Below are 13,234 nucleotides of genomic sequence, written 5' to 3'. Positions count from 1 at the left end.
CATATTTAGTGTTCTCTTGCAAAACTTTCCTAAAAATATTTTTTTCTGCTTTAAACCCGTACAGTATATACATTTTTATTATACTAATCACATGCGTATGTTTGACGGGCCACACTTTAACAGTATGGTGTTTTACTTTCCTGGATATTAAAAACTGATTTTTCTTTTTTGTTTTTTATCAGACTGTATGGCATCATACCTAAAATAACAACTGTTCCTTAGTGTTATGTTTTGAATCTGTATTTTTCTATTTACTCTTCGCTTATGGCTTTTATTAACATTATTGTGTATGCATTAGCAGTCCTGTGCTTCTTAGGGGAAAAAAAAAGTCCAAGAAGGGTTGCATTTAGAATTCATTTCCTATAGGTTAATGGAAAGCAATAAGTACAAACAATAAAGCAGAAATCCCTTTGGACCGTATTCGATTCTGCCCTGATAGTATAACTTCTGCCAAAAATGCTTTTATTTCTGGTCCACTCATTCTTCAGATAATACATGAGACATCTGTCACTTCGGAGAGACTTCCTTAAGTATAAGGTATGTGTTGAATCACAACACACTGTTTATTTCTCTCAAAGAGTGTTAAAATTTGTGATTGTAGCTTGATTTATTGCTTTTGGTTATTAACAAGGTCCCAGGATGGCAGAATCCATGTGTATTTTGTTCACCACCACAGAGGAAGCTCAAAGTACACTTTCTGCTCAGATGTCAGGCCTGTAAGGGATGGAGGAGAGCCAAGCATGGGTCTCTCTGACTGATACCTGAAGGATGAGAAACCAAGGGGAGGTGAGCGTGTGGAGAGAGGAGAGTCTCTTGCATAGCAATCTGATTGATCAAAGGAGAAAGTTGAGGGGAGGTCTGTGCGGGGAATGGACACATCAGGGTAACTGAGGCGTGGGGCACAGAAGCAGGATGACAGAGACAAGCTGCAGGGATTTCTGGGCCCTAAACTTCCAGTTCTTTTAAGCACTGATGAGATGAAATTCACTCAAAGCCTAGTGTCGGGATCAGTTGACCAATTGTGGTGTGATTTAGTGGGAGATATTGGAGCATAAACATATCCAAAATGGAAATATGCCAACTATATTTCCGAAATAACCTAAAAGATGATCTTATTATTGTGAACATAGTATTTTGAAGTTGTAGGCTTTTGATATGGGGAGGCAATGACTCTGGATTCAAATTTCTTAATTCCCGAACTGGGTTGGCCCGTTCTTAGTATATGACTTGAGTTGGTTACATTAGATCCCTAAGCCCTGGTTTCTTCATCTCTAGGATGCAGATAATAGTAGCGCTGAATATTTCACTGATAATATGAATATGATATAGAAATTGATTTTGTCTTTATTACATGAATTTAGGAGCTTTTTGGTAAATCTTATTTATCCTTTGCTGTCCTTGTTTTTAAAGTATAACATCACTCTTTCCAGAAGAGAAAAGAAACTGAAAAAAAAAATGATACAGTAGTCCAAACTAACATATTTGGTGACTTGTATAGCACTGGGGAAAACTGTCACCTTGCCTAAGAGACAACCTGGACCGGACAGTCTGTGGTGTTTTTCATTTAATGGTCACAAGAACTAACTGAAGTACAATGATATTTCTGTCTCCCCTTACAGATAAGGATAATGAGTCAAAGGAAATTTATATAATTTGTCCAAGATCATTTATATGGGAAGTGACAGGATCAGAACTTGAATCAATGTAATCTGGAACTCAATGTCGTATACATTAAGCTTCTCTTTAGTGAAATATAATGTTTAATAGTATTATTTATACAGAGTAGGCCCATCATATTTAATTTATTTGGTTATATATTTTACTGTTAGTCTTCAGGGTAGCCTGATTATATGAACATTTTTTAATAGCTTTATTGAGGTGTAGTAGATACAAAATATTGCACGTATTTAACATATATGATTTGATGAATTAGGACATTGACATGCACCTGTGAGCCCATCGCCATAATCAAAGTAATAAGCATATCCACCACCTTCAAGAGTTTCCTTGTGCCCCCTCCCTCCTTTTTATGGTAAGGACAATGCAAAATTTAGTGTAAGAAACCCAAGAGTCAATAGCATTAAAATATTTTCTCATGCACCAAAGACTTTGTGCTACAACCACTGACAAATACTTCCACAGTCATTGAAAGAAAACATAAGGAACATGCACATATGTATAGGGAAAATGAGTGCCTTAATAGATACACATAAGGATTCAATATGTCATTTACACTTGCTTGAGAAACACTTTAGAACAGGAAAAACTATTCAAGTTCAAGGACTGAATGATTAAACCCCAACTCAATTTTGTTTAGTCAGATGTGAAAAAATACGTAGTTAATTGGTAGGAAAGGTCTCCATGTACCAGAATCCAATTATAGAATCTTCAAAACAATAGTGAAATAAAGTTAATGAGAATTTTTAAGGACATTATAATTTTATGATACTGATTTAGTTTGAAAAATGGCAAGGATAAATTTAAATTTAATATGCTAAAATAAGTTTTCTGTTTTTATTTTGGAATTCCAGCCAAGGGAAATATCGGAAGTATTATTAAATAGTGAATAATGAATATATATATGTATATTTGCACACACGCACACACACACACACACAAATATATGTATTTGTATGATATGTGGACATATACATAAACTATGTGGTGTGCTTCTAAGAGTTCCTTATTTTCATTTTTAATATTGGTCTCAGTTTACTAATGGTCCAAGAAATTTGGTCAGCTTTATTATCATTGCCCTCTGAATTGCAGTAAATGTAGGGAACAGTTACTCCAAATCAGCACTAATTCAAATGTGCTTGGACTTGTACCAATGCTAACAAAAATAATTACAACCATGAATCTGTAGTACTCTAAGTGTTATAATAAGGAGTGAATTGGTCTGGCACCTCTACAGAACACTTGTTAAAATGGTTTTTTTTCTTTTAACTTGAGAGTGATATACATTTAATATTTTTTTTTTCAATAAAGACTTATTTTGTAAGTCAGCATATAAAGATTTATTCTGGGGGCGCCTGGGTAGCTCAGTCAGTTAAGCAGCCAACTCTTGATTTTGACTCAGGTCATGATATCAGGGTTCTGGGATTGAGCCCCACACCAGGCTCCATGCCCAGAGAGCAGTCTCCTTGAGGATTCTCTCTGTTCCTCTTTCCCTGCCCCCACCCCGCTCATGCTCTATTTCCCTCTTAAAAAAAAAATCTTTTAAAAAAAGAAAAAACTTATTTTCTAGGTTGTTAGTTTTATGAAATCCCTTCAGTTGATGAAGAGGATGGTTTGTAAGGAGACAGCTTATGATCTGTAACTGTATAAAAGCAAATAAAAAATGAGAGGAGTTAATGTCATGTACATTAAATGTTATTTATACCAATATATCTTATTTGATAGTAAAAATGGGCAATCTTATATAACTACAGAACTTTATTAATTTGTAGATTAACCTGCATGTTTTAAATGTTCAGTTTAAAGGAAAGGTTCTCCTTGCTGTCATCAATATAGCTATGTTGCCATATTGAATAAAGTAATGGATATACATACTGATAAGTAGGTCTGCTTTTACCAATTAATTTGTCTTTGTTATTTATATGGAAAGTGGCCTGCAATTCCTTTATAAAGCTTTGAAATTGCTAAGACCCCTCAGTGTTTTCTGTGCCGGGAAGCCTCTTCATGTAGGAGACGTTTCATCACTTTCCTGAGCAGTGCTCCTTACAGCACCTCCTACATACCCTAGCAACCTAGCACCAACTTGACACACAATATGTACTAAGTAAAAAATTGATGGAGTAATAAATATATTTTACTGTGTGAATATTTATTTTTTAATTTTTATGTGCCTGTCTCATCCACTGAACTACAAAATCTTTAAGACAAACACCATGTCTCATTCAGTATATATATTTTTAGAATTTATCATAATATTAATCATGGGATGAAAATAATTCATGTATCAGTCTGATGCCATTTTGACTGCAAGTGACAGAAAACTCAGCAATCACACCTTAAATAAAGTTAGGTAATCATTCTCACATGGCAAGAAAACCACAGGTACACATTCTAGCTTTCATGCTGCAGTTCATCATTCAATCAAGTGCTTTTCCTCTTTCTGTTCTACCATTTTAAATATTATAAGGTGGCTGTTACACTTGCCTTCTTCCAGAATCATGTCTTGGTTTAGGCAGAAAGAAGCAGAAGAAAAGAGTTTTTCATTTTGTAATTGTTTTTTTCCCGTGTTTTTTAGGTGGGAAACTTTCCCTGCAGATTTCCCCTGAAATCTCAGCCACGACTAGTTCCTATGCTGACTTGAGACTAGTAAATGCTCAGTGAAGTGGAGGCCATCATGGAAGAGACCAGTTAGGATTTAGCCCCTAGGATTAAAATAGACATTTATCCTCCCAGAAATCAATAGCTTCTGCCTTCCACTTAAACAGGTTGTGCTTGAATTAGCAGGGAAAAGAGGATCACTGAGTAGTTAGTGGACAACATATATTACAGTAAATATTACCTGAAAAGAATTGGATTTCTTAAAATGAATTATTCATGTCATATGCTACCCCCCAATTGCATCATTATATTTTTATTTTTACTCATTTGGCAAAATGTAATAGGAGCAATTTCTGGTTTTTTGAGGAAAATTATAAATGCATGAGTTTTTCCATATTTTTAGTTACAGTGGAAAGGAAAATATGCACTATTGAAAGATACATTGTTTTCATAAACCTTCTTTTTTAAATGTAGGTCTTGCTCTTGTAATTGCAAGGGAAACTCAAATATAATTATGTTCTCTGTCTTTTCTTAGACCTGAAAAGATAAATATGAATTTAGATTCCATCCATCGGTTAATTGAGGAAACACAAATCTTCCAGATGCAGCAGTCATCAACAAAACCGCCTTGTGACATGGTAGCACCTGCTTCCCTGCCCAGGGACACTTGTCATTACTGTTTGCCACTTCAGGGGCTGCAATCACATTCTGCTCACAACATCTATGCACACTCATGCACCAGCAGTGAATGGAATATCTGTGAAGAGCTTCGCCTGCGGGAACTTGAAGAAGTCAAGGCCAGAGCTGCCCAGATGGAGAAGACCATGCGGTGGTGGTCAGACTGCACTGCCAACTGGAGAGAAAAGTGGAGCAAAGTTCGGGCTGAAAGGAACAGCGCCAGGGAGGAGGGAAGACAGCTCAGAATAAAATTAGAGATGACAATGAAAGAATTGAGTGCATTGAAAAAGAAACAAAGTTTGCCACATCAAAAGGTGTTAGAAATCACCCAGGACCTGAAGCATCCTGGTTTCATAGAAGTGCCCTCTGCACAAGGAGAACGATTTCAAATTGGTTCACAAACATGTAAGTCTATCAGAGAACGTCTGGTGAAAAGAGAATTTCCTACAAAGGACAACACAGATAGTAAGGTAAGAAAAGAACTCAGTAGAGGAATTCAGAGATTATGAGCATATTCAAATGCCCTATACAGTAACGGGGAGGAAAGGGAAAATGACAAACCCGGTGGTGACTATATTTATTTGCTTGGGCTGCCATAACCAGGTACCACAGACTGGGTGGCTTCAGCAACAGAAGTTTATTTTCTCATAGTTCTAGAGGCTAGAAGTGTGAGATCAAGGCGTAGACAGGTTTGGTTTCTTGAGAGACCTCTCCTTGGCTTATAGATGACCATCTTCTCCCTGTGTCTTTATATCATCTTTTCTTTGTGTGTGTTTTATCTCCAAATTTCCTCATAAAGAAACTATCTCTAGGCCCACCATCATGACCTCATTTTTAACTTAATGACCTCTTTAAAGACCCTATACCAAATGCAGTGTCATTCTAAGGTACTGGGGACAGGGCAGGGTAAGACTTCAACGTATAAGTGTTTTTTTTTTTTTTTTTAAGATTTTTATTTATTTGACAGACAGATCACAAGTAGGCAGAGAGGCAGGCAGAGAGAGAGAGGAGGAGGAGGCAGGCTCCCTGCTGAGCAGAGAGCCCGATGTGAGGCTCGAGCCCAGGACCCTGAGATCATGACCTGAGCCGAAGGCAGAAGCTTTAACCACTGAGCTACCCAGGCGCCCAACATATAAGTTTTTGAATGAGACACAATTCAGTAGCCCATATTACTGATCTTACTTATAGTTTTAAGAAAAGTTAACTCAGTATTTTTTATGTGAAAATTAAATATTTAGAGAGACTACTCTCTTTACCCTAATTATGACAATAATAATAAATTATTCATACAGTAGTTTATTTATTTATTTTTTTAAAAGATTTTATTTATTTATTTGTCAGAGAGAGAGGGAGAGAGAGCAAGCACAGGCAGACAGAATGGCAGGCAGAGGCAGAGGGAGAAGCAGGCTCCCTGATGAGCAAGGAGCCCGATGAGGGACTCGATCCCAGGATGCTAGGATCATGACCTGAGCCGAAGGCAGCTGCTTAACCAACTGAGCCACCCAGGCGTCCCTCATACAGTAGTTTAAACATTTCCCAAGGTTTGGGACTTTAGCCTCACAATTAATTCCTATAAAATGGGTACCATAGGGAAATATCTTTATGGAATGCTTCACATTATCCACTTTGGGATTTTCTTGGTATTCTTGAAATCTTGAAGTTTTTGAGAATTCTGCATGAAATAAACTTTTTAAAAATTTATTTTATATAGCAGTTCATAACCTTATTTATCCATTTTTTTTAACCTGGAAAATACTGTTAACAACCTATGGACCATACTTGCAGAAACTTTAGGAATTCATTTTATCTCTTTAAATAAAATCTCTTTATATCGTTATTCCTTTCTACTTAATTCTACTTATTTCCTTTAATTCCTTTCTCCTTAATTCTACTTATATCGTTATTCCTTTCTACTTAATTCCTTTCTATTTAATTCCACCTCTAAAAATATAAATCATAATATCTTGCTCTTCTATAATTCCATCTAAAATTTTAAGCCTTTCTATGATACATGAGATTTATGGTAGCTATAACCTAGATTCCATTGAAATGGAAATTTTTCAAAGACTGAAATGTATTTCACTGTAATGTAGAACATATAAGAAAAAAAACTTGAGGAATGCAAGTTAAAGTTCAACCATATACCTCTTACAGACTGATAAAGAAATGAAAATAGGAATTTCATGCTGAATCATAACATTTATTTCCTTCCAAAAATATGTTTTCTTCATGATTTTTCTACACCAGATTTAAAAAATAACAATAATTATTTTATATGTTTTTTTTCTTTTCAGGAAGAAGGTTTGATTATTGGCCAGTTAAGATTAAATGAGGAGATGAAACTCAATCTTGACTGTCCTAATTCATTCAAAAATGGTGGTTCTGAAAATTGCACACTGAAATCTGCATTAAGACTGCAAGCAATAAACCTGCCTTTGGAGAGTAAAGTGCCTGAAATTTCACCTTTGCAGGTGCATCTGGATGAGTTCCAAAAAATTTTATGGAAAGAAAAAGAGTAAGTGCTAATCATTTTTTCCTTTAACCAAGCCTGATTTTCAAACTTATTGACGTTAAGTCTAGCAAGCGCAAGCAGGCCATTTGATAATGTATTTGACCTATGATTAGCCATGAAGTAGTAATATTTTAAAAATGAGTTAGAGACACCTGGGTGGCTCAGTCCTTAAGCATTTGCCTTCAGCTCAGGTCATGATCCCAGGGTCCTGGGATCAAGCCCCACATCAGGCTCCCTGCCCAGCGGGAGCCTGCTCTCCCTCTCCCACTCCCCCTGCTTGTGTTCCTGCTCTCACTGTCTGTCAAATAAATGTTTAAATAAATAAATAAATAAAAATAAAAATGAGTTAGATGTATATTCATTTTTTGAATTTTTAAAATATTAAATATTTAATATATAAATATTAATAACGCACTACTGCACAGGCAGTGGGCCAAATTACAAATACAACAGCAAATCAGCATGTTTCAAAACATAAGAAAAAGAAAATACAATATTTTAAAATCTGTGGGATGCAGCAAAAGTAGATGTTAGAGTGAAATTTATCCTAAAAATACTTGTGTTAAGAAAAAAAGTTCAAATAAATAACATTTTACCACAAGGAACTAGAAAAAAAAGAACTTAGCTAAAATTTAGTAGAGGAGGAAAATAACAAAGGAAAATCAGAATTAAATAAAAAAGACCAGAATAAACAAAAACTTAACATTAAAGTAGTGACCAGTTTAAAAAAATAATAATAATAAAATAAACAAAATTGGCAATGGTTTAACTACATTAATCAAGAAAAAAGAGAAGACTCAAAAACCAAAATGAGAAATGGAGGAGAAAATAATACAATAGATATCCACAGAAATATAGAGTATGATGTTACCATAAACAAACTTAGGAAAAACAAAACAAAACAGATGATTTCTAAAAACAAACAAATTACTAAGATTGAATCGTGAATCCAAGAAATAGGAAATCTTCTTAGACCAATAACAAGAATGAAAGTAGAATTAGGAATCAAAAATATTCCAACACAGAAAAGTCCAGGACCACATGGTTTCATTGGTGAATTCTATCAAACATTAAAAAAAATAATGACAATTTTATCAAAATCTTACAAATAATGGAATAGAGGAAATATATTCAAAATCATTCCATGAGACCATCACTACCCTGCTACCAAAGCAGGACAGAAACAATACAAGAACAAAAAATTCTAGTTTTAGTCTATATATTTAGTCTAATATAAGCATCGCTCCTCTGACTTTCTTTTGATATCCATTTGCATGATAAATATTCCTCCATCCCCTCACTCTCAATCTGCAGGTGTCATTAGGTCTAAAATGAATCTCTTATAAGTAGCATATAATTTTTTTAATCTATTCTGATACCCTGTGTCTTTTGATTGGAGCATTTATTCCTTTACATTGAAAGTTATTATTGATAGATATGTATTTACTGCCATTTGGACCCTTACACAAAGATAAAAGAGTTTAAAAAGAATCAATCAGCGATGAAGAATGCAATAAGTGAGATTGGCAACAGGCTTGATGCAAGGAACTACAGGCTGGAAAAAGCAGAGGAATGAATTAGTGACCTAGAAGACAAAATAATGGAAAATAATGAGGCAGAACAAAAGAAAGAATTATACAACATGAGAATAGACTTGGAGAATCAGTGACTCTATCAAGTGTAGTAGTATTCATATTATTGGAGTCCCAGAAGAAGAGAGAGAAAATGGAGCAGAAAATATATTTCCAGAAATAATAGCAGAAAATTTCCCTAATCTGAGGAAGGAAATAGTCATCCAGATCCAGATGCACAGAGAACTCCCATGAGAATCAATAAAAGCAGGCCAACACCAAGGTATATTGTAATTATATTTGCAAGATACAGTGATGCAAAAATAAGAAAAGCAACAAGACAAAAGAAGTCCTTCACTTAGAAGGGAAAACCCATAACGCTAGCTAGAGATTTCTCAACAAACTTGGTGAGCCAGAAGGGAAGGCATGACATATTCAAGGGCTAAATGGGAAGAATCTGCAGCCAAGAATACTCCATCCAGCAAGGCTGACATTCAGAAGGTAAGGAAAGATAAAGAGTTTCCCAGACAAAAAGAAGCTCATGACAACTAAACCAGCCCTGCAAGAAATATTAAAGGGAACTCTTGATTATAAAGGAAAGACCAAAAGACAAGAAAGGATCAGAGGAAATCTCCAGAAACAATGGCAAAGAAGTCAATTTTTGAATTTTGAAGACTAATTTATAACTTGTTCATTTTTAGTTTCTCTCATTTTTTATTATAACCTTGTTCTCATCATCTTTGGCAGATTTACCTTAATTGTGTTTGAATCAGTAATGTATATGGCTAGAATAGCCAGTGGGTTTTCTAATTTTTACATCATTAGTAGACATCAGCAAGTCAATAAAAATGAAAAATATGTTAATATTCATAAGGGACAGTTCACAATTTGTGATTTATTGATTGCAGAAAAACATGCTTTATTCATTGATCATTTGTGAGCACTAGATTTGAGATTAAATGACCTGGATATCCTCCTTGGTTCTGACATATTCAGCTACATGATAGTGGGTTAGCCAAGACTGTGCTGTTGTTGCCTTTGTAAAAATATGGATAGTGGTACCTCTATTCCAGTTATGTGTGTGTGTGTGTGTGTGTGTGTGTTTAATTTATTTGACAGAGATCACAAGTAGGCAGAGAGGCAGGCAGAGAGGGAGGAAGCAGGCCCCTGCTGAGCAGAGAGCCCGATGCGGGGCTCGATCCCAGGACCCCAGGATCATGACTTGAGCTGAAGGCAGAGGCTTTAACCCACTGAGCCACCCAGGTGCCTCTTATATGTTGTTTTATAATAAAACTTCCCACACAGTGGTTAGTGTTGAAACAGCAATCACCATTTATTCTGTTCATGAAGCTTGAGCATGGCTTTGTGTGGACAACTCATCTTTCACTACATGTGGATTCAGCTGGATGGCTCAAGGCTGGAGATGACTTGAAGGCTGGGGGCCAGAATCATCTGAAGCCTAACTATACTGTCATATTTGAGACTATCATTTTGAGGGATCATTTGAGACATGAAGGACTATCCATGTGGCCACTTTGATTCCTCAGAGTGTAGTGGCTTGGTCGAAAGTGAACATCTTGACACAAAGAGAAATGTATGGCGTTTTAACGACCTTGTCTCAAAGTCATATAACATCACTTCTGCCCTCTCCACTGAATTCTTGTGAGGATCAAACATGAATTATGTGTGGGAAGGTAACTACTAGTGTGATTTACTCAGTATGATTTTTTTGTTATTTATTCATGATCACCTTAGACAATTATTAGCATTGTGTGGAATAGTTGATACACTGTCAAATACAGTCCCCAAATCTGAAAATCATTATTTTTCTGTCTCTTTAGTTATAAGACTCTTAATGGGTAGGAAAAAATGGGAGAAATAAGCATGAATATAAATAAATATGAATATAAATATATATTATATTATGGTTTCAATTTTCCTTATTTAAATGGATTGGAATAATGATAACATGCCCACAAACCTTTCACAGGTAGTATAAGCCCTTTATATGCCATTCTGTATGTTAGCCAGAAATTTCTCATTAGTCCCTCTGAAATTTAGTCCCACCCCTAATTCCCTTTTTCAGATGCTTTGTCTGTACCTCACCATATGAATTGATTGTGATAATGCAATCATAATACAATAGATTATAATAATATTCCTGTGTATGGAATAAATATTTGTTATACTACCATCAAGTATAAATTCCAAATAGAGGTGATTGACATTAGTGGGAAGGAGAAAAAATTGAATTAATTTTTAGGTCTGTACCCATATAGAAATTTCATCTGGAATTGTAAGTTGCTGTCAAGTTCTAACCTCTGTGTTTTATTTCTTGAAGGATTTAACTTTTTAGTGGTTATAGACTTCTCTCACACCCACTCACAGTGTTACTTCCCTGACATAATGTAGTAGGACCATAGGAAGCTGCTCCTTCCTACATGTAAACAGCCTGAGGTGCCAGCTTTAATGATACACATGTGTATCTCTACACTCCCACTCAGACACACATACACACACACATTATGTTTGACTCCCTGGGGATAAATTAACAATCCCTATAGTAAGTAAATTCTCCAGTTTGCTGGGACGTCAATATATAAACCATAGTCAGGGCAGAAAATAAGGGGGAAAGAAGACCTCTGATACCACTTTGTCTCCTCACTCCTCTCTTTCATGAACAGGTCCGTGGGTGTTATGTGTCCGTGAGTCAGCATCAGCATGCCGTCCATGCGAGGCAATCACAAAGCCTTTTTTCTATCACAAGAGAATGTTTCCCAAGGATATAGTATATGCTGTTGCAATAAATCTGTCTAACTTTTTCAAGTTTTCCTCCTGGAATCTCAGCAAGTGGATGGGCCAGAGTTGAGAACATGTGAATGTAATCTTTTCTCTGTTTCCAGCTAGTGGGAAAATTCTCTTAACTGGAGCACAGGAATCAGCCAAGAGAACTCAGGGGATCCTTCCCACCGTTGTCACTGATGAGAACCTCCTTACCAGACACAATAAACTTTATCATATTATTTGCATTCTGAGCACTATTCAGTTTTATGAAAATAATTATCCAGTATCTAGAAGTTCCTCAGGTATTAGAATTTATGCATTTTTGATCTCTCAGATAAAGACTTCCCAGGCAGAAAAGGTGAGGTGAGGAGGGGATCTGATCCTCCTAGAGAGAGAGCTAGGTGTACCTAGACGTTGAGGGAGAGGAACTTTGGCGACGTCAGATCGTAAATAAAGGGGACGATGAGGTAAAATATTTTACCATTTAGAACCAGTTCTCAAATTAAACTGCAGATGGCACCTGTATCCCTTAGAAAATGTTTGCTCCATGTCATTTCAGCACAGCTTCCGTCCTCCTCTCTCAACTTTATTTCTTGGTTTATTTTCTATAGCAGGAAGGTAATATGCTTCAATTATTTTGCTTTGCTTCATTAAATGGTGTGTTTTTTCCTCAATAAAATGAGACTTAAAATCTTGTTGAGAATTCCTCAGTGAACACAACAGATTGGCATGCAAGTCTAGTTAATACTATTTAGTGTAATATTATTAAAGACTAGCCAGGCCTATTTACTTGTTCATTATTACTAACAGGGTATGCGGTAAACCTTTGCCTTTTTAATAAAGTGATTTATGGCTTGTCTTCCTTTATACACATGTATTTATTTTTCTAGCTTCATTGAAGTATAACTGAGAAACAAAATTTGTGTATATCCAAGTTGTACAACAGGATGGGGTTTGGGTGGGTTTCTTTTTCTATTTTAATTCCAGTTAACATGCAGCATCACGTCAGTCGCTGTTATACGATAGAGTGAATCAGCAGTTTCATATGTCACCCGTGCTCATCCCGACAAGCACACGTGATGTTTTGGTAGCACTATGAAATGATCACCACAATCCCACTAGTTAATACATCTATCACTTAACGCCATTAATAATTTGTGTGTGTGGTGAGACCGCTCGCGATCTACTCTCTCAGCAAATCTCTGGTGTCCAACACGCTATTGTTAGCTACAGTCCTTGTGCCGCACATTAGATTTCCAGAACTTACTCCGTAAGTAAGTTCGAAAGTTTGTGCCGTTTGACATCTTCCAACTCTCCCCACTTCCCAGCCCCTGGCGCTCACCATTCTACTCTCTGTTACCGTGAGTTCAACTTTTTAAGATTGTGCGTATAAATGAAAGGGAATAGTATTTGT

At 35.9% G+C, this 13,234-nt stretch overlaps 1 protein-coding gene across 4 annotated transcripts in view; it reads left to right on the top strand.

Moving 5' to 3' along the window:
* CCDC102B (coiled-coil domain containing 102B) overlaps nucleotides 1-13,234 on the top strand; it is a 203,624-nt gene that overhangs the window by 102,095 nt on the left and 88,295 nt on the right. For all 4 annotated transcript variants that reach the window (XM_047696565.1, XM_047696564.1, XM_047696566.1 and 1 more), the window contains 2 exons: nucleotides 4,811-5,423; nucleotides 7,248-7,468. In XM_047696565.1, coding sequence (XP_047552521.1) covers nucleotides 4,827-5,423; nucleotides 7,248-7,468 — 818 coding nt within the window. In that variant the 5' untranslated portion in view covers nucleotides 4,811-4,826. The remainder of the gene's footprint in view (nucleotides 1-4,810; nucleotides 5,424-7,247; nucleotides 7,469-13,234) is intronic.

Source organism: Lutra lutra, chromosome 12, assembly GCF_902655055.1.
Source record: "Lutra lutra chromosome 12, mLutLut1.2, whole genome shotgun sequence".
Taxonomy (NCBI): domain Eukaryota; kingdom Metazoa; phylum Chordata; class Mammalia; order Carnivora; family Mustelidae; genus Lutra; species Lutra lutra.
Note: the sequence above shows the minus strand (reverse complement) of the source record. Positions and strands in the feature narration are given on the sequence as shown.